The 25299-nt window shown below is 36.7% G+C and overlaps 1 protein-coding gene across 3 annotated transcripts in view; it reads left to right on the top strand.

Annotated features, from left to right (window-relative positions):
- The window catches only part of LOC146001179 (tRNA wybutosine-synthesizing protein 2 homolog), a 46804-nt gene that overhangs the window by 14984 nt on the left and 6521 nt on the right, over positions 1–25299 (top strand). For all 3 annotated transcript variants that reach the window (XM_083138472.1, XM_083138471.1, XM_083138473.1), the window contains 2 exons: positions 1827–2170; positions 23607–23757. In XM_083138472.1, coding sequence (XP_082994598.1) covers positions 1827–2170; positions 23607–23757 — 495 coding nt within the window. The remainder of the gene's footprint in view (positions 1–1826; positions 2171–23606; positions 23758–25299) is intronic.

Here is a 25299-nt window from a genome sequence, read left to right as displayed (position 1 = left end):
TCTTCTCGTCAGCTTGACAATGACCCGCCAAGAAGAAAACAAGACTTCCTTCTTCCTGACCACCCCCAACCACCCCTAAATTCTGCAAATGAACCTGACCCTCCCTTTCCCTCTGTGCCCCGTCTCCCTTCATTCAGCGATCTTCTCGCCGGCTGTACTTTTTTCTTAAATGCAGTAACATGTCATTGTCACTTTTTGCATATGCATTCAGATAGGTATAAAAGATTTATTGAAAGAGTAGCATAAAATTCATGTAACACTAGCCATAAACAGATTAGTTTACTTACAATTTCTATTTCATTTGGAAAATCACACTCTCCTAACCAACGATGAAGGCACGATCTTCTTTCACAATTAATGCACAAGCAATGGCACACACACACACACACCATCAAAAGAGTTAAATAACAGGTTTATTCTCATGCACACATTGTTTGTTTCGCTACATGCTTCTCTTGAGTGCTGGAACATGTGCTGTTTCATCTAGGTTTCCCATTATGCCCTGCACTGCTGACGTCCCTGTGAATGGCTGGCTATTGCTGCTTTGATGAGACGGTCCCAATAATTTGATGATTTATTGATGATCTCTGTGGTTGTGAAGTCAATTCAATGGCCCTCCTGGATGGAATGTTCTGTTAACCCTGATTTTTCGGGATGAAAGCTCTTGAGGTAGCTGGTGTGTTCTTTGAATTGGTATGGGGGAGTGTCATTATATATATATATTTTTTAAAATTAAAATTTGTCACCGTACAGAATTCGGAGCAAAAAGGTTTTACTTGTGCAAAGAACACGCCGGCTACATCAAGAAATTTTCATCCTGAAAAATTAGGGTTAGCAGAACATTCCATCCAGGAGAAACGCCACCAACACCGAACCCCTCCCACACCAAATACATATAGCTTCACCCTGACTTATCTCTGCACTTCAATCCCTGAAGATGAGAGTGATGTTAGCTCTCAAAAGCTCAGAAGCTTATCTGGAAATCACCTGGCTGATTGCCCGAGAAAACATCTTCAGCATTCGCCGCCAGGAAAGCTTCAAGAATTATTTAAGAATATTAAAGTCATATCACTTTAAATATTCACTGCAATATAATACCACTATACTCACATACGGAATCACAATTCAGTAAGCTGCTTCTTTCCTTTTTAAACAGTGTCTTCCACAGATTTCGCATCATCTCGCGCAACTCAAACAACATTCATTCTCACTCACTGTTGTTCTGGCAACCGATACAACAAAAGATTAAAAAGTTTTAGATGTCTCTCGATACTGGAAATGTTTTCTGCTTCCGGTATTGAGTTTAATCAACATACAGCCAAATACTATAAATTTGATAACCGTAACAACAAACATATTACTGTGAAGATAACAAATGAATAAATCACATACATGGTAAAAATAAACAGACAAGTGTGTAACTCGCAAACTTCATATTTAAAGCTTTTGTAATTTATGAGATATCAATATGTCAACATAATGTCAGGTACATTAGCAAGTACCCATCTGTTGATCCAAGTCAAGACTTGCAATATCAAAGATACAAGTAGAAGTAAAAAGTTTAAAATATGATGAACCTGCAAATCTATGCTGGACATCAAACACTGTGGGACACAGAATGGTTGGATACCACTAAAGGTTCCACTTTTGATTCCTAGCCTAGGCGTGGACATATTTGACTGTAAGTCTCCCTTCATCAATCCCTATAATTATCTCTGAACCCATCATTGCAATTAGCCAAAAATGGGAGAAAAGTCACATAAAATAAGAAATATTCAAATAATAATAGGCATTGCAATATTAATTTGCTAATTTATTTCTTGCAGGAAGTTTCTGGAATCTCATGATTTGATAGACAAGATGATACACCAGAAACAAGATGATGCCATTCCAGTGAAACAAAAATTGCTTCAGATACCGAATATTGTTCATGCGGGAAAGAATACGTATCTCTTAAACAATATAAAGTTTTCTGTTATTGAGTGTAATGTGAGAAATAGAAGTATCCCTCCTGCCATGAAAATGAAGGAGAACTTAGTAGTTTTATTGAAAAGGAAAAATTTGTGGAAGAACTGTTTGGATACAGAAATTCCAAAATCTTGGGAAAAGTTCGATGATCTTGTGATTTTTGATAAGAAGTACTTTTTGAGTGAAGAGTGGAAGCAAGCAGGTAAGTGAAATTTTATTCAATCGAATGTTGTACGTATTAAAAGGATGAAATTAAAAAAAAATTAATTTGACCTTTAGTAAATCACCACTAGTGGCCGCGGTGGCTCAGTCGGTAACGCGTCTGACTACCATGCTCAAGGTCCCGGGTTCGATCCCCGGCCGGTTCAAATCCGGGAACTTTTCTAACGGTGGAAGCGGCCCCGGCACCTACCCAGCGTCGAATAACATGGGTACCTGGGGGAAACCCTGGGGGGTAAAGGCGGTCAGGGGCGTGATGCTGATCACATCACCCCCACTCACGACCGGATCAAGAAAGTGTGGGGCGTTACCCCCACACCCCCTATACGCCTTCATGGCGTGGTGCTATGCACAGGGGAACACTTTACCTTTTTTTTAGTAAATCACTGGTTTCAAATTAAATCACCATCATGTGGCAGCAATTAACATGTCATTTATTGAAAACTGCAGGTGATAATTCAGTTTTGTTTTCTTTGGTCATTTATATATGTGGGTTGGAGATTTAACCGGTGCTTGTCACTTATACCACACGTTAGTTTGATACCTCCCAGTAAATGGACTCTTCCTTCCAACAGCATGCGCAGTGACGAGAGAAACAGAGTATCGTTGGAAGCGAGTGGGGAAACTGCCTTTCCTGTGACCTGCATTGCGAAAGAAGAGGTGACACTTTCTGCTGAATCCTCCCATCATTTTGCAGGACAGGACCTCCCCCAATGGCGCAGTGGTAGCGTCATCGCCTTGTATTCAAGGATTCCCGTGTTCAATACCCAGTGAAGGCACACATTGGTTCGGATCCCACTTTAAACTGTAGGTCCAGTCTCGATTAGCCTTAGTGATAAAGTGGACTTAAAACACCAAATCAATCAATCATTTTGCAGGACAATGGTCGGGCACATGTAGCACAACCTTTGACTGATTTGTTAGCTCAATGCGGCTCTCCTGTGACTTTGATTTGACATTCACTTCCAAACTGTTCCAGAGATTCTTCAGGCAATAGATTGCTCCATTTGAACTATGAACAGAACATGCGCTGCTAAAGTTGCTATGACTTCCACATCACTGGCAGCGGGTTGTACACAATGCTGGTGACTACATTGAAAGGCTGTAAAGATATCTCTGTTGTATCATATGTAAATAAGTAGTTCACTATTAAATCTCCAACCTACGTACATATGAAGGTATGACGTTCTGGAATGACAAACGGTATATGTATTCTTACTATTTTTAATGAACACATTTTGAAAATTGGTTTTTTCCCCAAAAACAATATGCAATGTAACATGAATTTGGTATTTCTCTTCAGCCACTGCTTAATTAGGGGTTAAGTGGAAGATGGGGATTACATGTCCTTGAAGAGTGGTGTTTTGTTGTGCTTCAATACAAATTTGGTCCATCCAGCTGTCATATGCCCATCATTATAGAGCGACCACAAGGAAAAAAACCTTGGACAAAACGTCCTATAACGACTTTGTCAGTATAATTCAAACTCAGTATCAGCACAATAGGTAGCTATGGTGCTATATTGAAAAGGAAATTTAAATTTACATATACTGATAACTTTATAATTATTATATTGATAAAAATAAAAATAAAAACTAGAAACAACAAAAATTACAATAGCATCAAATTATGCATATATTTACAAGAACATTTATAAGATATAAATGCTATACATAAAAAAATATATCTTTGTTATCTCCTTCCAGGATAAAGCAAGTCTTTGTATCTACAATTCTGAGCTTCAGTTTTCGAAATTCATCATCAGATCAAATCACCTCCAAACGTAGAACATATAAGTGTCACTCTATGCGACCTTCCTTCAACCACTCATTTGAGGAACTATAACATTTACAAGCCTGCTCGTTAAGGAAGATGAAAACAGATACCTATTCCCTGCATCCAATTCAAAATGGCATCTATTATACATATCAGTGTCATTCCACAACTTTCGAATCTTTATAAGATTATATCATATTCAAAGTTCATTCGAGTCATAAAAGGCTTCTATATAACTTAAACATCCAAGTTATTATAACATTGTCCAGTTTAATGCTTTAAAAGCAACAATTATTGTACAAATAAATCACCATTCCATAATGCTCAATCTGTACTTATCTTTTTTCCATCCTGAGATTCCCACTAAAGTCACAGACTAGTATTAGAGCAACTAGTTGAAGCCAGATTTTTTAGTATGAGTTATCTTCAATTGTTTTTGTTTTATATTTTTGTCCATAACTGCTTAACACCTTGAATGTTTGTTTAGTAAATGTACATATTTGCTCTGTTACAGCTATTTTACTATGTATATCACAATATACCATTTTTTGAATGTTGATACAAAATACCAAGTATGACATCATATTATACATTGAACAATTTTAAAGAGTTGACCTTTGTATATAAACCTTGATGCCAATGCAAATGTACATAATTTCAATAAATTTAATTATAAATTTGAAAGTATCATATCTTTCTTGTCAGAAAGAACACATATGATTTAAAATATTTGTTTTTCATTTTGTCAGTCAAAAATAACTGTTATGAATATGAATATTCACAATATTCAGAATATTTCACAATTTGATAATTTTGTCATGATATACAAATTGGCTTTTTTAAACATCATATTTAATGGAATAGGTTTAAGTAGTAATTTCAGACATTTAATTGTATTATTTGAATAAAATTTTGAGCAATCTTATGACTAAATTATTATAAATATTGCACAAATGTGGAACTTTGGACTTAGCCTAACCATTTTCAAATGTAGTTATGACAATGTATTATATTTATTGTCATACTGGCGCTCAACAAGGGACGAACCCACAACAGAATTGAGCACTACTGAGACTTTTAAACATATAATAATTAATATAATGCCTCTATATTTACAAACTGTTTACATGTTTAGCATTATAATCAATTGAGTATAACTGAATATTTGTTTTCAAACAATACAACAAGAACTTGTTCATCATGAACCAATACAGTGCAACTATGCATAATGAATTTTTAGTACATAATAATATTGAAAAAATGAAATTCAAGTTCGACATACCAACAATTATTATCTAGTGAAGTACCACATGAATCATTTTTACATAAACAATGTACCTACCTAACATTATTATTTATTGTCAACCCATGAAGCACCATTCAGAAATTCATTCTCAACCTGAGAGCATAATTTCTATATTAATCTTTATTTAGCCAAGAAATGTATTAATAATAATTTTCTACATGTAGAGTAAGTTACCTCTGATCTAAATTTCCCATTAGGAATTGATCCATTCATCTAGCAACATCAGCTAACAAGACAAGAATGTAAGTCCCTGCATCGAAAAGCAAACATCCTCAGATTTACGGAGTGCTGAATATAAGATTTCTTACATTGCAAATGAATTCATGCAAGAAATGTATAAATTATGATGTGCGCACAAAAATTATAAATCATAAATAACAGTTGTTCCTGAACTCACAGCGTCATAGCACGAATTTCCTATTCTGCCCTTTGTGAACACATTTTGGAACCATAATGCATTCTAGCATTTTAAAAGGAACCAACTACTTGACTTAAGCTTGGATCAACACGTGAATCTCTTTGCTCCTTGTCAAGTTCATTCCTATTTGAGCCTACGATTCAACTCTTGGAATCTTTGTGCTCTAGTAAATATTTTTCAAGCCAAAGCTAAATCTTAGCATTCAAAATTATTATGCACATGCCATCACATTATATTATACATTTTTTGCACTCCAAAATACAAATAACAAAGAATATTTGTTATATCAAATTTTTCCACCGTTCAACACAACTAAGGATCAAGAAATATGAATGAGGACCAATGTCGGATCATGAATATCAACTTAAGGCAAACTCTACAGAGGAATACTTCATACCTGAACTAATGTTTCAAACTCAAGGAAAGAAGCACGAAAAGTGAGAAAATTTTGACATTAACAGCCGACAAAAGAAAAATCATGCACAAAGTACTGTGACTCACAGTACCACCTTTAACCAACAGCCTAAGAGAATAACTCAACCAACCAACTCTCATGGGTATGGTTGTGATATGAAGCAGTATCTTTTGTCCTTCAAAACAACAAAATAAACAACATGTTAGCATAATCAATTTCATGCCAAAATTAATATATGAATAATTAAAAAAGTAAAGAACTGAGGTTTTATGTACCACCCTTGACACTCAGTCAATAAGAAACTCCCAACCAACCAACCCTTGTGGGTATGGTTGTGGAATGAAGAAGTATCTTTTGTCCTTCAAACCAACAAAATAAACAACATGTTCGCATAAGCAATTTCATAATGCTAAAATTAATATACAAAGAACGAAAAAGTAAAGAACTGAGGTCTTATATACCACCCTTGACACTCAGTCAATAAGAAACTCCCAACCAACCAACCCTTCACGCTTTCTTAATCTTACATCTTCACTACAGAAATATCTGTTTCCTCTGAAGATCTGACAAGTATGTCATCTACCTTGCATCCTTGCAACAATCTCTTTATTAGCTCCTCATGTGACTTGTTGCAGTTTTGCAAAATTTCTAGCCATTTATACCTTTTGGCATTAGAACACTTCCACACTTTGATGTGTTCAATGGCCACTTGACTCACAGGATTACCAGTGTTGCATTCTAACAATGTAACTGTTGAATTATCATGATTCTCAACACACAAATAAGGTCCTTCAAACAAGAAGCAGTATTTCTTAATGGGATTATTTTCTAAATATTTATGTCTGTTTCTAACAAACAACAAATCACCAACTAATATGGAAACTTTATCTTGTTGTTTTTGGTTGATTTGGTTTGTTTTCTTACTTCTGGCCTCAAAACTTTTTAGATGTGCCATGTGAATTTTATTATCCCATGACATTACTTCATCTTCAGTGATATTATTGAATATGCTCATGTTAGGTTCCATATTTAATCGCAGTTCTATAGGAGCATAACCTGTTTGAGATGAAATTGCATTATTTAAACAATGAAGGGCAACATTAACCTTTTCAGGCCATAGGGTATGACTATCCTGACACAAAACTCTCATTAAGCGATTAAGCTCTGCATGATATCTCTCAACCATATTGGAGGACGGATGATATGGAGGAGTGAACACTAACATGATGCCTAAGTGTTTCATTTTATCTGCAAACTGATGAGATCTGAATTGAGGTCCATTATCGGCAATCAATTTTTCAGGAATACCCAAATGGACAAAATAACAATTGATAAGCTTTTTGATGACTGTACTTGCATTACTGTTGACAATAGGATAAGCCAACAAGTACAGACTTGCAGCATCCAACACTGTCAACAAAAATCTCTCCCGCTTAGAACCCATGATGAATGGACCTTGCAAATCCACAAAAAGGACTTTTCCAGGTTTACTGGTCAGGTGTATTTTAACTAAATGTTTTTCAGGATGTTTATTGGGCTTTGACCTGACACAAGTATCGCAATCAGCAACATATTGTTTTATATCTTTAAACATGTTTTTCCATCGGAAATTTCTATATATTTGTGCCATTGTCCGAGATGCACCGAAATGACCACTCTCATCATGAAACTTGATGAGCATATTACCAATTAAGGAGGCAGGTAAGCATATCCTTAACTTTTCTGGTCTGTGAAAATCCCTGACACATAATATGTTCTCCCTGAGACAATACTGTTTCCGCCAATTCCTACAGCGAGAATTATCAGTATCAACATCTCCAGAGAGATAGGAAATGATCTCATTCAATTCGATATCATTTCTCTGTGCATTCGCAAGTTCCTTACAGTCACACAAAGGTTGCAGCATTATTTCCAACTCGGAGTAGTTGACATGATAATGCATGTCCAACTGCCAAGGAAAAGATCGACTTAGCAAATCAGCGATTACATTTTCCTTGCCTTTGCAATATTGAACATCAAAAGAATACATCTGTAACTGGATGAACCAGTGAGTGAGACGAGCATTCCACGTGTGGGCAGTTTCCAACCACGTGAGGGCTTTATGATCTGTAATAATGACAAAATGCCTCCCTTTTAGTATAGAAGCAAATTTGTCTATAGTATATAGGATCGCCAACACCTCCATTTCACTAGATGTATAAGATTTCTCATAATCTTTTAACAACCTGCTGACAAATCCAAGAGGCTTGAACCCTCCTTCTATGATCTGGAAACAATAACCCGCTACTCCAATAATCGAAGCATCAGTTTGAACAAAGAAATTATGTTCAAAATCGGGAAATGCAAGCATTACTTGTTCAGCAATTTTTTCCTTCAAAAGCTGAAATGCTTCAGATGCCTCTTTATTCCAACACCATTTTTGTTTAGCTTTGAGAAGCTCATACATGGGTTGGGCAAACATTGCATAATTTTTTATGTATTTACTAATCCAATTTAAGGAACCTAATATTTTTTGCAATTGTTTAATTGAGCTAGGTTCCGGTAACTCTATTATAGACTTGACAAAAACTGGATCTTTATGATACCCTTCTGGGGTAATGATGTGACCCAAAAACTTTATCTCCCTGCAGCAAAATTTACATTTCTCTATTTTAAGGGTCATGCCTGCTTTCAGTAGACAATTAAATACACTTTCAACATGTGTCAGATGAGAATCAAAGTCTTTGGATCTTATAATGATATCATCCACATACACCACTACAAAATCCTTACAATCAGCCAAAACTCTATTCATTGCATCTACAAAGACAGCGGTGCCATTCACTGATCCAAATACAACACGTTTAAATTGATATAACATGCCTTCGAATGAAAATGCTGTATATTTTCTACTTTGTTCATCCAAAGCAATTTGCCAAAAGGCATTACCCAAATCTATAGATGAGAAATAATTACAACCTTGAAACTGTACTAATAACTCATCTATTTTTACGGGATGAATTTGCATCAACTTTACATGCTTATTTATCCCTTTTAGATCAACACACATTCTTATCCCTCCACCTGGCTTAGGTACAACCAATAGAGGGGATAAGTATTCGGAGTTGGACAATTCAATCACGTCCCATTCCAACATGGTGTTGATCTGTTCTCTAACTTCATCCCGGTATGCAAATGGAATAGGATAGTTTCGACCTACCACGGGTTTGTCTGTATCCAGTTCCATTGTGTGCACATAATTTTGACATAAACCTGGTTTAATGGAAAACAATTTTTTATATTTATACAATATATTTAAAAATTTCTGTTTTTCAACTACCGACAACATCTCAGTTTGATCCAACTGACCAGAAATTTTTAATATTGTTTCATCACCCACCTTATTATCCTCAGAACTTGACACAAAAGAACATTCATAATAATGATCCACATCTACAGTATTTTCCAATGGAACGAAACGGGCAAGTACATCATATTTATCATTATCACATACAAGTGCCTTCTTAGAGAAATCTAAGGTACCTTGCAATGCATATAGAACATCTAAGCCCAAGATCATATCCACCTGCAGATTCTGAACCACTAAAAATTGTACCAACAAACTTTGCAAACCGATAACAATCATAAGCCTAGTTAAACCTAAAACTTTGTTCTTTTTAGAGCCTGTAAAATCCACTAGTCTAATGTTTTTAGTACTCAATAATCTTGGCCTACTGGCTGTAGAAGAGATATTTTTCCATACCTGATAGGAAAGCAAACTAATTTCTGCTCCACTATCACATAGAGCCAAATGTTTATGATCTAGTATATTAACCCAAATTTTTGCAGTATTTGAACCATTAGGAACATTATTGATTGGTCTGTAATTTTCTTTCATGTAATTTTGATCTTCAGTTTCTAAGCCTTTTTCCCAATCCCCAACATTAACAACTGCTATGGTAGGGTTTATAGCATACCCTCTGTCACCTGCCTCAAGGCAAAGGGAATTGACTAGTTTTTTTGATTTTCAGGAACATGAGATCTTCCCTGATTTAAGTGTCCAATCTTGTTGCATGAACTGACACTTCAGTCTTAAAAGTATTATGCACACTTTTGACAGGCAACTGCATATTTCGGATGACACTCATACTATATAAAAATTGCAACAACTTGCACATGCCCGCACGATTCCAATGAATCATATCCAGATGATTTTGTATACGAGGACCAATGTACTGTTCATACAGAGTTTCATTTATCTTGTCATCATCATCAAAGAAAAGAGGAGCAATATTTAGCACTTTGACCTTATCCTCATCTTGAAGAGATAACAGGTGAGAATTGTACCTTTGCCATCTGACCCATTCTGGATCCCCTCTAGAATGCATAACTTTCGGAATTGGTGGTAAGGTAAGTACAATTATATTCCTTGTCTTATTTTTCATGACCTGTATCAGTCTGTTAAAGCTTTGTTTGATATCATCATCATTTCTCCGTTTCAGTAGATCATTCGTGCCAATCATTAACATTACCTGGTCTGATAACTTATTATAAGATTCCATTCTTTGTCTTAGCTGATCTATTGTTTGACCTGAAACACATAATCCAATGTGCCGTGTACCATCCTTTTCCACCTTCACAGGATCACCTAAGATATTTTGTGAAAGTCTAAGCATCATGCTATCTCCTACTAATTGATTATTGTCAAGTATAGGAGTTAGAATGTCTGTTTCCATTGTGTTTCTATTATAGGCAAATCTATTCTTATTTATAGGCTTTAATACATTATTAGCACCCATGTTACCTCCCCCAACATGAGTCCTCATCAGTTTTCCGCTTGGGAAACAACACCATTAGCTACTGTGGGAATCTTATCTGTTCCGCAATTGTAGCTCTTAACTCCAAGGTTTGTTTTGTCATAGTTCCTATGAAAATTAGTTCTTGCGTAATTTGATTTGCGAGAGTATGTATTCTCTTTATCTGCACTAGATGCTTGTTCCACAGCCACTTGAGCTACTTTAGCTTTAAAGTTTCGATTTTTCACACCATATTCTGAATTGCTCATCCTAAGTGGGATGTCTCTAAGCGATTCAAAATTCTCTATGGCTTGCAATGCTCTTTGCAATGTCTCAACATTATTTACCACAAAGTGCTCTCTGATCTTAAATGGCAAAAGCGTAGCCACTTGTGCAATCAAGTGTGCTTCCTCCGCATGAGGCTGGATGGATTTGAGCAATTTATAATTCTTGTTTACAAATTTCTGTAAGTTACCATGAGCAGCTCTAGAAAATTGAGTATTCAGTATCCTAGTCAAGGTGACACTCTTCCACCTAGAATTCTCATAGTGAGACAGAAAGGCCTTTTTAAAATCATGGTAAGTATTGAAGGAAGATTTATTCTGAGTGTACCAACTTTTTGCACAGTCTTTGAGTAACTTAGGTATATATTGCATGTAATCCTTTTCCTTGATATTGTAAATATCCATCATTTCCTCAACTTTCTCCAAAAATTCCGATGGCATACTGTCCATCGAGATTCCATCAAACTGCGGAAACTTGCACAATTCTTGTGGCTTTATGAAAGATTGTCGGTGCGCTAAAGAGTTGTCATATTGAGTACTAGTCACAAAAGTTGCACTTTGAGAAGGACCATTTACATCACTCTTATTTATGTACTTATTATGATGCAAACAAGAATCACCTTTTACATAATCTTGGCGATGACCAGATGGTGTAACTCTACGGTCATTGGTAGAATCAAATAACTTTTCTTCTGAGCCAGATGACTCTGTTTCAGTATTAGTGGCTTTATCACATACCTTAGATACATGCCTGCGCACTACATCCTCATCAACACAACTATCAGAACTATTCACTACTGTGGGAACTTTTGCACGTTTTCTCTTTGTAAGAGTTCTTCTGCCAGCTGATTCTAACCTACACTGACTAATGGGTGACAACACTTCTTTTACCAATGTTAAAACTTCTAGCTTTACACCCATTATTTGTTCCTGCAGAACCTGGTCCTGAGAGATATCATTATTCACTAATTTGCAATCACTTGTCACAAGTCCTTGCATGGTTTGAATAAGTTCATTAGGCATATTTCCTGCTGAACCATCCTCTTCATTATGAAGCACTTTGTACTGAAATTGATCAGAATTCATTTCTTGATTAGGTTGAATTTGTGGAGAAGAAGCACCATCACACACTGAAGGTTTAGGTAAACTTGAAAGAGAGGACAAAGTATTTGCTAAATGCTGTTTAGTTTCACACCATTCCTTTTGCATGTGTCTCATGTCAACATGCAGTCGCTCTGCCAAATCTGCATGTGCTTCTTGTACAGCACCAACCTGCTTACCCAAATTTTCCATCTTTTGTTCCACAACATAGGATACTGCAGAAATATCAGTATCCACTTTCATGGATAATGCTTTTATATGAGATTCCACTTTCTCTGTTCTTATCAAACACTCCTTCTTATATTGAACAAGATCAATTCTAATTTCTTTTAATTGAGCATCAGAAGATTGCTGAAGAGTTGTCAGCCCAGATTTAAGCACCATCTGGCTAGCATTCAGCTCTATCGATTGAGCATCAGACTTTTCCTGATTAGCTTTGAGATCCTCCTGATTAGCTTTGAGCTCTGTTTGGCCATCCTTGATAGCATTGAGAGCAGCCATAACATCTGCCAAGCAGAAATCACCCTTTGGATCTGACATATTTAAAGGTAAAAACACCTAACCTCAGAAACCAGAACAAGAAGCAAAACAATACAAAGATTATTATAAGCTTGAACCTTTTCAACTAATCACCTGACGTCTCATAATCTTAAATATATAACGACTTTGTCAGTATAATTCAAACTCAGTATCAGCACAATAGGTAGCTATGGTGCTATATTGAAAAGGAAATTTAAATTTACATATACTGATAACTTTATAATTATTATATTGATAAAAATAAAAATAAAAACTAGAAACAACAAAAATTACAATAGCATCAAATTATGCATATATTTACAAGAACATTTATAAGATATAAATGCTATACATAAAAAAATATATCTTTGTTATCTCCTTCCAGGATAAAGCAAGTCTTTGTATCTACAATTCTGAGCTTCAGTTTTCGAAATTCATCATCTGATCAAATCACCTCCAAACGTAGAACATATAAGTGTCACTCTATGCGACCTTCCTTCAACCACTCATTTGAGGAACTGTAACATTTACAAGCCTGCTCGTTAAGGAAGATGAAAACAGATACCTATTCACTGCATCCAATTCAAAATGGCATCTATTATACATATCAGTGTCATTCCACAACTTTCGAATCTTTATAAGATTATATCATATTCAAAGTTCATTCGAGTCATAAAAGGTGCGACGAGCTACATGACATTCGTTCAATTTATTAATTTAGACCAGACAACAACGACTCAATAACTGAGTCTCAACGATCCTGAAACGTTCAATATGTCATTAGTTCGAATTATTTGTATTGATAAACTTTGCCTGGTAACGCTGGTGACGCATGCAGATCGCTGGAGATTGAAATTTTATACCTTCAGATTTCAAATAGGATTTCAAATCATTTACAACTAACAATAACCACTTTCCATAGCAACGGTATTAACCCAATTTACACATGCGAAATTCCCCCCTTCTGTAAGAGAAGAATTATTCATTTAAACATTTACATTAACAACCAAATACAAATGGAAGAAAATGCTGTAGTACGTAAATATGAACACAAGAAACAGTAAACTTATTTATTGAATTGAATTTAACACATATTTCCTGAGTATGAAAGCATCAACAATCTGTCCTCATTAAGTTAGGAGACATGAAATAACTGTCGATATGTGATCGAAAAATTACCATGCATTTAGCATGCACCTTTAATGCTATATAAGGAATTACAAAAGTCCTAATTACTTCCTAATTTGACATAGAACCAATCTTGGACCATGCTCCTCGTTTATTTTGGCAAGTGCTATGCGTTTCTTGCACGAAAATAGATCGTTTTACGTGTGCACAGAGCCCTTTTCAGACATGGCGTCGATGGCCATTTTGTAAATAACGCATGGTCTGTGGCGTGTACTAGTACCGTTTCCCGTAAGATCCAACACACGCGAGATAGCTATCTCTTAAACACACTTTGCTTAAACGTAGTAAACACGATTTTCAAGAATTTTCTTCCTCTCAAAGTCACTTAAGATAATTTAATTTCCTCACCTGGTGTGTCGGGAACGAAGAATCCAGCACGCACGAGTCCACTCCTTCACTCTCTCGTAACCGAGAGCTCGATTCATTGACAACGCTTTTTTCTGCGTTGTGCTTTTCACTTCATGCTATTATCTGCCGTTTTATCCTAACTGCAGATGTCAGATTCCTCCCGAAAGCACTGAAACCATTCTCCTTTCCTCCACTGTCGTGACATAACTCTGTTCATTCCATTTTCTTCTCCCGGAAGTCCTTTTCGATCACCACGCACCCCTATCGATATCTACCATTCTTTTTCGCAGAGCACGATTGTCTTTACCAAACAACAATTTACATGATTTAGAACTCACACGTTATCAAATATGTGTGTGCGTTAAAGAACCCATTGTAATGCTTATTAAGATAAACTTTTTGCTGTTAATTAACCAATGGCATCTAGACCAAAACGCTGTATATTTTATTATTTTGCGCCATAACTGCGAATTGCCCATGCGTGCAGTGACCGACACATCAAAATGTCCTTGTGCATAAGGAAACCGCGAGAAAATCGGATCTCAAACAAAGGAATTTACAATTCAAATGCGCACAACGGTCAGAGCCATCTAGCGATTCTTCGCGTAAGTATTAAAGCAACAAAGTTTTCATATTGCATAGGCATTCCACCTATCGTGAATTCTCTGCACTAGACGAGTTCATCGTCTTAGGACCTGAGTTGGGCTACTTTACCCAGCAACACACACACGAAACTCATGTTTCCAGAACACCTTATGACAGTTCGTCATAAATGGCGCCCAACATAGGGCTGAACCCTCACACAATACTTTTGATACAATACTAAAGTTAGACTTACATCAAATAAACATTCATATTCTACATATTCACTAATATACATATTTTATATATACAGACATATTACTTTATTGTTTACAATATGAAACATCCCGGATCACCAACTCTGGTGACTCCATCATTCTCCAGAAAGAAGGAACCCCGCATGTGTTTTGGCGTCTTGCAGAACATAGTGGCTTGTAAATTTTTGGTTGGAGCAGGAAACAAATAAATGCCTAGGCCCACCGCAACATTATACTTACTTGACTATTAGCCCGCCGCAAGCATAACCTAACTTGACCTTTACCGCATCATACCTGCCCTCACCCGCAAACTAAACATAGCCCCCATGGAACTACCTAAACAACTTTTTATTTTGCTTCTGGATTCATTCTATCTGAGCTAAAAACTATTGTAAACGTTACACCTTATTTTGGAGCAATCAGGAAGATTTCAGGCTCATCTCGCATGCTAGTACGCCGCAGAAATTTCACCTACTTGGTCAACTCGCCCGCCGCAGGCTCAATCTCACTTTACCCATACGAGAAAATTTAACCTTGCACTTCCCCTACCCCATCTTTATTTACACTGTCCTTAACTACAACGTCTGATTCACAGCTAAACCCCATCGTCTGTAACATTTCATCCACACCTTCCAAATTCAAATCTAGTAATCTCTTCACCCACATTTTTACCTTGTCCTCTGAACATTTCCAAACTTTACAATTTTCTATCGACTGGTGATCCAATTTTTCTCCTGTCACACAATCTATCAATGAAAGCGTGGAATCTTTACTGTTCTTAACACAAAGATAAGGGCCGACAAAGAGGTCACAATATTTCCTTATCACCTTATCTCCGGTGCCACTTAAGATCTGATTCTTAACGAAGACTAGCATACCCTCTCCCACTACAGGTTTCACATCCATCTTAGCATTTTGTTGCTTCAATTTATTTTGCCTTTTACTGAGGCTAGACAAATTCGCCATAACTAGCTTGTCATTCCAAGTGACATTGTTAGCATCGACCCCCAGAGTCGGTATATCGGTCAAACTCTTTGTCATGTTTAATCTCAACTCCATTGGAGAATATCCTGTTTGTGACGAAATGGAGCCATTCAGAAGGTGCAGAGCTTCAGGTACTCTTTCCGGCCATTTGTTATGATTGGAATTACAGAGTATTCTCATCAAACGGTTCAACTCCGAATGATAGCGCTCTACCCAATTTGAGCTCGGATGGTACACCGGAGTGTAAACAAGTTGTACCCCCCATGTTTTCATTGCATTCTGAAAAATGTTCGACTTAAATTGTGGCCCATTATCAGAAACTATCCTCTGAGGAATTCCCAAATGAACAAAGTACACTTTTGACAATTTATTCACAATGGTATTAGCATTGCTATTAACCACCGGGTATGCCACCATGGCATAATTGGGAATATACTTCGCTAACCAGTTGAAACATCCCAGAACCCTTTAACATGTTAAATTTCTTTTACACAATATCTACATTCAAAATAGATCCCATAAAACTCAAAATTTGGTGTGTCAGATAGCCAGAAATATGTTTATCTTACAAACACAATTCGATGTTTGGACAAACTCAGCAACCTTAATTGCGACTGTGCAAGGAGAATTCACTAAAACCAGAAGCTAAATCAAACAGATGTCGACAACACCGTAAATACATGGTGCGCAATCACTGCCACCAAATGTACCACTAACATTTTTGTTATTTATACTGGAACCGAACCAGGATACTCCCCTTGAGTAAACCAAAGATACGTTTTATATGACTTATAATTTTATGCTGCCATGCAAGATTAATTGAAATTAATTTGTTCCCGCTTGAATACTGGTTACCATCGGGTGGCATATCTCAGATACCCCCTACCATCACCATGTCATGTATACAGAGAAAGCAAACCTATTGAATGTCGTTACTTAAACTCTCCAAAATACAGACTCCAGACGAACTTGTGTCAGGACTAAGCCTATACTAATGGCAAATGTCCCCTCAACACTTTATCGTTCTCACATTTCCTATGTGTGGAGACGTATTTTCCCAAGGACGAACAAATACAACATCTAGTGTCCCTGATGTTCCCTTGTGTTTCTTTAGAACGCCAATCAACACGATTCTACCCGAGAAATTCGCACACAATTTTACAATGAAACTTGCATGCACATGTAACAACTAATTAAAAATGATACTGCTCACTTAAAAGCTGTTGGCTCCAAAATGATAGTGAGGCTGCTTGACTTGTTAAATGCTCCCATTTCAAATTTCCCGCACCAGACTGTCCATCAGATATCTTTCCTGAGCTATAAACTTGACACTAGACCCCAACTGAACTGACGTTTCAAAATAAACACAAGTTAGTATTCAAATGACAATTATATTCAAATATTTATTTTAAACTACCCAAAGACACATTCGTTATTAAATCCGTCAAATTAAATATATTATCTTTAATATTTACATTTTGTACAAAGCGAAGTTACTATCAATGATTAAAGAGTGATGATCGCGCCGATGATCTCAACAGGCTTCATCTTTGAGCAATCATACTCAACCATATGCATCCCATGCCATTTTCTTCTGACATGAGTGCGATGCCAGATCATTCTAACCCTGTACCAAAGAGACAAAGCCAAGAGAAGACAAATACTCAAAATTTCCCCCAAAACTTTTGTGCTGGTACTTTTCCGAGGAGACCTTTTTATTCTTCTCTTCCTAATATGGCTTGGATGGAGAGATACTCTTCCTCCAGCAATAGTTCGACTTACTACCAAAGTTTTCTTGGGAAGTGAGTCAGTAGGTGACTTCATTTTAACTCTGATGCGCCTCCCATATCTGACTGAATAACCAGTGCCTAATTTCATGAAAGAAACGACACATGCCATACTGGCAATTCTTTTGGGCATAAGAACACGCATAGGACCACACCTAATGCAACTTCTGGGTTCGATTACTGAATTCCTCACAACAGTCTGCAATGGATAACCAACTACTGGTATGACTACGTTGTGTACCGAATGATCTTGAACTATGGACACTAAAGGTAAGTCAATACTATTTTCCCCAACAGACACAACAGACAGGATAGATTTATTCTGAGATGATACTGAATTTGAGTGTAGACACTGAGAATCCACCTTACTTTCCGGACACCCTGTATCAACTTGCACCGTGTGGACACGCTTACTCAACGAAGATGAACCTGAAGAACCACTTTGTTTAGAACCAACACCCAATAAAGAAAATTGCAAGCTCGGTTTTGGGAAACATGCATCTTTTGTGCAAAAGCTGACAGGGAAAGACTCGTCTCTGTTACCCGACACCCCAAAAGACCACTCCTCGCTTATCAAATATTTTCCTTTATTACCCTTGTGGTGTTTTTGCTCTAACGTTCTGTTTCGGTTCATTTCGCTGGTAGTCTGTGCATCACTTTCTGACCAGGAAGTCAGAGTGCCTGTGCAGTGGTCATGTTCGACCGAATGTGAAGTACACATGCAATTGGTGACCACAGAAGAAGTTACAACACCATTCATCAGTTCAACTTTACTCCCTGACAAATCAAACTCCTTTGTCAAAGACTCATGCCTTTTTTCTACCAACTCAGCCCTGTACTGTGATACTGAAAACGTGAGATCGTGCAGACCCTCACTTGTTTTAATAACATCTTGCTGCAGCTCCAATATGCATTTACTGGTGCCCTCCAGATCAGACTGCAGTTTACCCACTACCTTACTTGTATGAGCTGCGAGTTCTGTTTTGAGCAACTGATTGCTTTCATTGAGTTCTGATTTGAGCAACTGATTGCTTTCATTGAGTTCTGATTTGAGCAACTGATTGCTGTCTCTGAGTTCTGATTTGAGCAACTGATTGCTTTCATTGAGTTCTGATTTGAGTTCTGATTTGAGTGACTCAGTGCATTCCTTGTTCCTTTCCTGACTTTGTTTAATAAAGGCGAACAAGGAATCTAATGTGACCGGTTCCTGCTCTGTTGCCATTATTAATATTAGCTTTAACCACAGCAATTAACCAACTAAAGATTAACCTACTTGAAACCCAACAAGAAATTCAATACCGCAGCCCTCTGCACTTGAGTCCTCGTAATCTTGCGACGAGCTACATGACATTCGTTCAATTTATTAATTTAGACCAGACAACAACGACTCAATAACTGAGTCTCAACGATCCTGAAACGTTCAATATGTCATTAGTTCGAATTATTTGTATTGATAAACTTTGCCTGGTAACGCTGGTGACGCATGCAGATCGCTGGAGATTGAAATTTTATACCTTCAGATTTCAAATAGGATTTCAAATCATTTACAACTAACAATAACCACTTTCCATAGCAACGGTATTAACCCAATTTACACATGCGAAATTCCCCCCTTCTGTAAGAGAAGAATTATTCATTTAAACATTTACATTAACAACCAAATACAAATGGAAGAAAATGCTGTAGTACGTAAATATGAACACAAGAAACAGTAAACTTATTTATTGAATTGAATTTAACACATATTTCCTGAGTATGAAAGCATCAACAATCTGTCCTCATTAAGTTAGGAGACGTGAAATAACTGTCGATATGTGATCGAAAAATTACCATGCATTTAGCATGCACCTTTAATGCTATATAAGGAATTACAAAAGTCCTAATTACTTCCTAATTTGACATAGAACCAATCTTGGACCATGCTCCTCGTTTATTTTGGCAAGTGCTATGCGTTTCTTGCACGAAAATAGATCGTTTTACGTGTGCACAGAGCCCTTTTCAGACATGGCGTCGATGGCCATTTTGTAAATAACGCATGGTCTGTGGCGTGTACTAGTACCGTTTCCCGTAAGATCCAACACACGCGAGATAGCTATCTCTTAAACACACTTTGCTTAAACGTAGTAAACACGATTTTCAAGAATTTTCTTCCTCTCAAAGTCACTTAAGATAATTTAATTTCCTCACCTGGTGTGTCGGGAACGAAGAATCCAGCACGCACGAGTCCACTCCTTCACTCTCTCGTAACCGAGAGCTCGATTCATTGACAACGCTTTTTTCTGCGTTGTGCTTTTCACTTCATGCTATTATCTGCCGTTTTATCCTAACTGCAGATGTCAGATTCCTCCCGAAAGCACTGAAACCATTCTCCTTTCCTCCACTGTCGTGACATAACTCTGTTCATTCCATTTTCTTCTCCCGGAAGTCCTTTTCGATCACCACGCACCCCTATCGATATCTACCATTCTTTTTCGCAGAGCACGATTGTCTTTACCAAACAACAATTTACATGATTTAGAACTCACACGTTATCAAATATGTGTGTGCGTTAAAGAACCCATTGTAATGCTTATTAAGATAAACTTTTTGCTGTTAATTAACCAATGGCATCTAGACCAAAACGCTGTATATTTTATTATTTTGCGCCATAACTGCGAATTGCCCATGCGTGCAGTGACCGACACATCAAAATGTCCTTGTGCATAAGGAAACCGCGAGAAAATCGGATCTCAAACAAAGGAATTTACAATTCAAATGCGCACAACGGTCAGAGCCATCTAGCGATTCTTCGCGTAAGTATTAAAGCAACAAAGTTTTCATATTGCATAGGCATTCCACCTATCGTGAATTCTCTGCACTAGACGAGTTCATCGTCTTAGGACCTGAGTTGGGCTACTTTACCCAGCAACACACACACGAAACTCATGTTTCCAGAACACCTTATGACAGTTCGTCATAAAGGCTTCTATATAACTTAAACATCCAAGTTATTATAACATTGTCCAGTTTAATGCTTTAAAAGCAACAATTATTGTACAAATAAATCACCATTCCATAATGCTCAATCTGTACTTATCTTTTTTCCATCCTGAGATTCCCACTAAAGTCACAGACAACTAGTATTAGAGCAACTAGTTGAAGCCAGATTTTTTAGTATGAGTTATCTTCAATTGTTTTTGTTTTATATTTTTGTCCATAACTGCTTAACACCTTGAATGTTTGTTTAGTAAATGTACATATTTGCTCTGTTACAGCTATTTTACTATGTATATCACAATATACCATTTTTTGAATGTTGATACAAAATACCAAGTATGACATCATATTATACATTGAACAATTTTAAAGAGTTGACCTTTGTATATAAACCTTGATGCCAATGCAAATGTACATAATTTCAATAAATTTAATTATAAATTTGAAAGTATCATATCTTTCTTGTCAGAAAGAACACATATGATTTAAAATATTTGTTTTTCATTTTGTCAGTCAAAAATAACTGTTATGAATATGAATATTCACAATATTCAGAATATTTCACAATTTGATAATTTTGTCATGATATACAAATTGGCTTTTTTAAACATCATATTTAATGGAATAGGTTTAAGTAGTAATTTCAGACATTTAATTGTATTATTTGAATAAAATTTTGAGCAATCTTATGACTAAATTATTATAAATATTGCACAAATGTGGAACTTTGGACTTAGCCTAACCATTTTCAAATGTAGTTATGACAATGTATTATATTTATTGTCATAGTCCCCGTGCAGCTTTCCCTTCTTCCCTTCAGCTCGGGCCGTAAGGAAGCATGGTCCACTCTTCCTCTCCCCTCCTCGCGGGAGTACAGTGCACAGGAGTCGCGAGTCTGTGCAGGTTTCTTTGTTTGTGGTTCCACTATAGGAGCAATTTTCCAGTTTTTTTTTTTTCTCTGTAAGGTGGCAATATTGTTATTTTTTCCCCACAGAGTATCTGCCAATTTTCAATGTAACTTTGCATGGTTGTAGAAATACAGTGGAACATCAATTTTAACTTTTTTCAGGGGAAAGTTGAAAAACTGGGAAAATGTAAAATTGAGGAAATTGAACGTCTAATGAAGAAAATGTAAAATTGGGGTTCCACTGTAACCCATTCTCCTTAAATCATGCATGTATTAGTGTCCATGATTGGTACTATTGATACACATGTAGCATATCCTGTCTCATGTTTTTATAGTGAAGAGGAGTTGGGAAAATTCTGTCCAGACTTATTCGTACTTCAGAGGATGACCCTTGCATTGGTCAGTTGCACAGTGTGTTCCTAGCATACTAAATATAATTCTGTTTCTCAACAGAAAATATGAGTGGCATCCATGAATGCATGGATCCATACATATGATATGAAAATTATCATTTTTTGACAGCTCATAGCATCAACAAGCAAAGTATTACCAATGTAAGTATGTACATACAGTGAAAGAGAGAGAAAGACAGAGGTTTACATATAACAACAAATTGACTATTGTACACCTGTAATGAACATTCATTGTGAGACCTTCAACTGGAAAGGTTACTAAACTCCGTACAGTGCAGTAGATTCAAATGCAAGGTGAGGCATTGATGTACACATGTCTTTTGTTAATCCTCTTATCATCTTTGTCACAATTAACCTGTGTGTTGTAAGACTCTTATCATGAGCTGTGTTGCAATTTGCGATTAGCCAAAAGTGGCAGAAAAGCAAAGTAAAGTAAACCAAATCAATGATAAAATGCTGTGCTTCAAAAAGGATGTCAAAAGAGAAATCAATCGTGGCTTTTTATGCACTTCAGCCCACTGTCACAGTTTCTTGAGGGTTTCTGTTCCTGCACAAAGTGGTTGAAACTAGCCTGTAACCACTTGGAGCACAAATACTGGGATAGGGGCAATGGCTGGTATAGTGCCAGAAGAGGATACATAAGGATAGTGAGGTTGCGGGATCAAAGTACGCCACTATGTGGAAAGAAGGAGATTTCAGTCTCCTCAAATTGGAAAAAAACCAACAGAAAACCCATGGAAAGAAATTCCTCTCCCTCTTCTCTTCCTCTCTGTATGTACACTCCAGTGGTGTGCCCAAGGGGGGGGGGGTTGTTGGGGGTTATAACCCCCCCCCCCTTTACGCTCAGTATTCCTAAAAGAAAGAACGTCAAAGATAGGAAAATATGACAAAATGAGGACTGACTACCAAGAAAAAGTATACATAACCCCTCCCTTTCGAAAATCCTGGGCACGCCACTGGTACACTCTGTCTATTTTTGTGTTCCTCACCATATCACGTCATTACACTATGTAACTATTATTGTCCACTATATAAATTTTGATAATTATGTACATAAGACAAGAAATAAGTGATTTTTTTCAACTTTTCCACTTAAACAGTTTTTACCACTGGATAATAATTAGCAAATTGTACATTGCACTTTTTCTTTAGCACCTATATGTTTTTAAGGAATGGAATTGTACTTCTACTGGATCAGCGTTTGCCCTCTTATCTACATTTTTGTTTATTTCTTGAACCCCACAATGTATAAAATTGAGTGAATAAATATAGTTGTGGACAGTTTGCCTATTATATTATCTTTGCTGCCCGCAGTACAGTCCTGGTTACTCTATGGGGAGCAAACCTAATGAAATGTCTAACCTACATTCTTCTTTCCTGCAGGTGATGATGTGTGGGAAGTAATTTGCAGGAATTTGAATGTCAAACGAGTTGCTTTAAAAGGTGCAGTTCATGCAGATGATTTCAGGACCCCAGATGTGAATCTAGTATGGGGAAATTCTTCGGTTGTTCATCACTGTGATAATGGAATTAGGTACTTATTTTTATTCACATATAAATATTGGCTTTTATGCTTCCGTTCTTCTTTTGCAGGTTTTCAATTCAAATAGCACATTTCTATAACTTCTACTTCATTCATTTTGAGAATCTTTTCATGGTAACCCTTCTTCCACCAATTGAATTCTTCCTATGTGGCATATTTTCCCCATGTTTGACTTCTCCCATTGTCTGTGTTTCATCTCTGCGCCATCTTCAGAAACCTGACATCCTGACAACTTTGAACATTCAATTACTGCAGACCCGACGCAATCTGGCCAACTTAAAATGTTTCTATAAAATCATCACTCCGAATTTTTACTAACAGAATTCAACTTCAGAGTGCTCTCTTGATTGACTCGAAATGTTCAATTGTTCCACAACCCTACCACCAGGCTTTCTCTTATAGAGCGTTCTCTGTTCCACAGGCTGCTTGACATTTTCTCCCCATAAAGTACTTTCCGATCATCACTAGAAATGCATCTGTAGACCTTTTGTTTGTTTTCTTGTTTATGTTTACTTTTCTTGTTTTTACCTAAAACCATCTCGACTTGTTTTTGTTTATCTATTACAGTTTGTGTAAAATGGCTATTACAAGTGCTGTATCTGAAACTTGAAATATATAAATAAAGAGAAAAATATAATCCTCCCAATGTGGTTAAAAACTTTCTGCAGTCACCCTGTGTGTGTTATTGTAATGGGTAATCTTTCATGAATAAATAAAATAATGTTATGATTCTGGTAATTAATAGGAACTTCACAGAAGTAAAAATTGCACCTTAGAAATAGATGGGACTTTTGAACAATTACTTAGTTGACCCATACTTTAACAGCAAAAAACAGAATTTAAAATGAAAGATGGAGTCACCACAATTAAGTTTTATGTATGAACTTCTCAAATGTATAAGGAGAAACATTCCTTTTAGTCATAATACAAGTACGTACATTTATGAGTGTGGGCAATTTAGGATTTTGAATCTTTTTTCTTCAGTTTCTAGGCAAATTTGTAGCAAATCAAAACATGTGCTAGAGTGCGCGTCAAATCTCCTGCATATGGCCTTCAACGGCTGAACAGCGCCAGCGAATCACGGACGTGCGGCGTTGCCTAGTTCAGAACCTGTTTCACCTCGCTACTCAATCGTGTACCTGGCGCTCGGATATAAATAGATTATTTCAAGTGTCAGTAGTTCGACAGATGGAAAGATAATGAATTTGCAAGTATGTACGAAAAACAAGCGGTATTGTAGCACATACCGTTCGCTCTGTAAAAGCAATGTTATTATAAACGTATTTGCATTGTATCGTTTTTACTCTCCCTTCGTTCCTGTTGCATTCCGAAACTTTCCGATTAGCGAAGGGAACAGGACACGTACGTTCCCAGTGATGATAGAAGAAGAAGTTGACGAAGAGGATTCCGTCACTGTTCGTTTTTTCCGTGTGTTTAGTGGGTGTGTGCAGCATGTCGTTGAGTGAACCAAGTGGTAGTGTTAGCGAGAGAAGGGACAAAAAATACAGTGTTATACGAATCCAGGCACGACGG

This window comes from Lepisma saccharinum, chromosome 17, assembly GCF_977018435.1.
Source record: "Lepisma saccharinum chromosome 17, izLepSacc3.1, whole genome shotgun sequence".
Taxonomy (NCBI): Eukaryota; Metazoa; Arthropoda; class Insecta; order Zygentoma; family Lepismatidae; genus Lepisma; species Lepisma saccharinum.
Note: the sequence above shows the minus strand (reverse complement) of the source record. Positions and strands in the feature narration are given on the sequence as shown.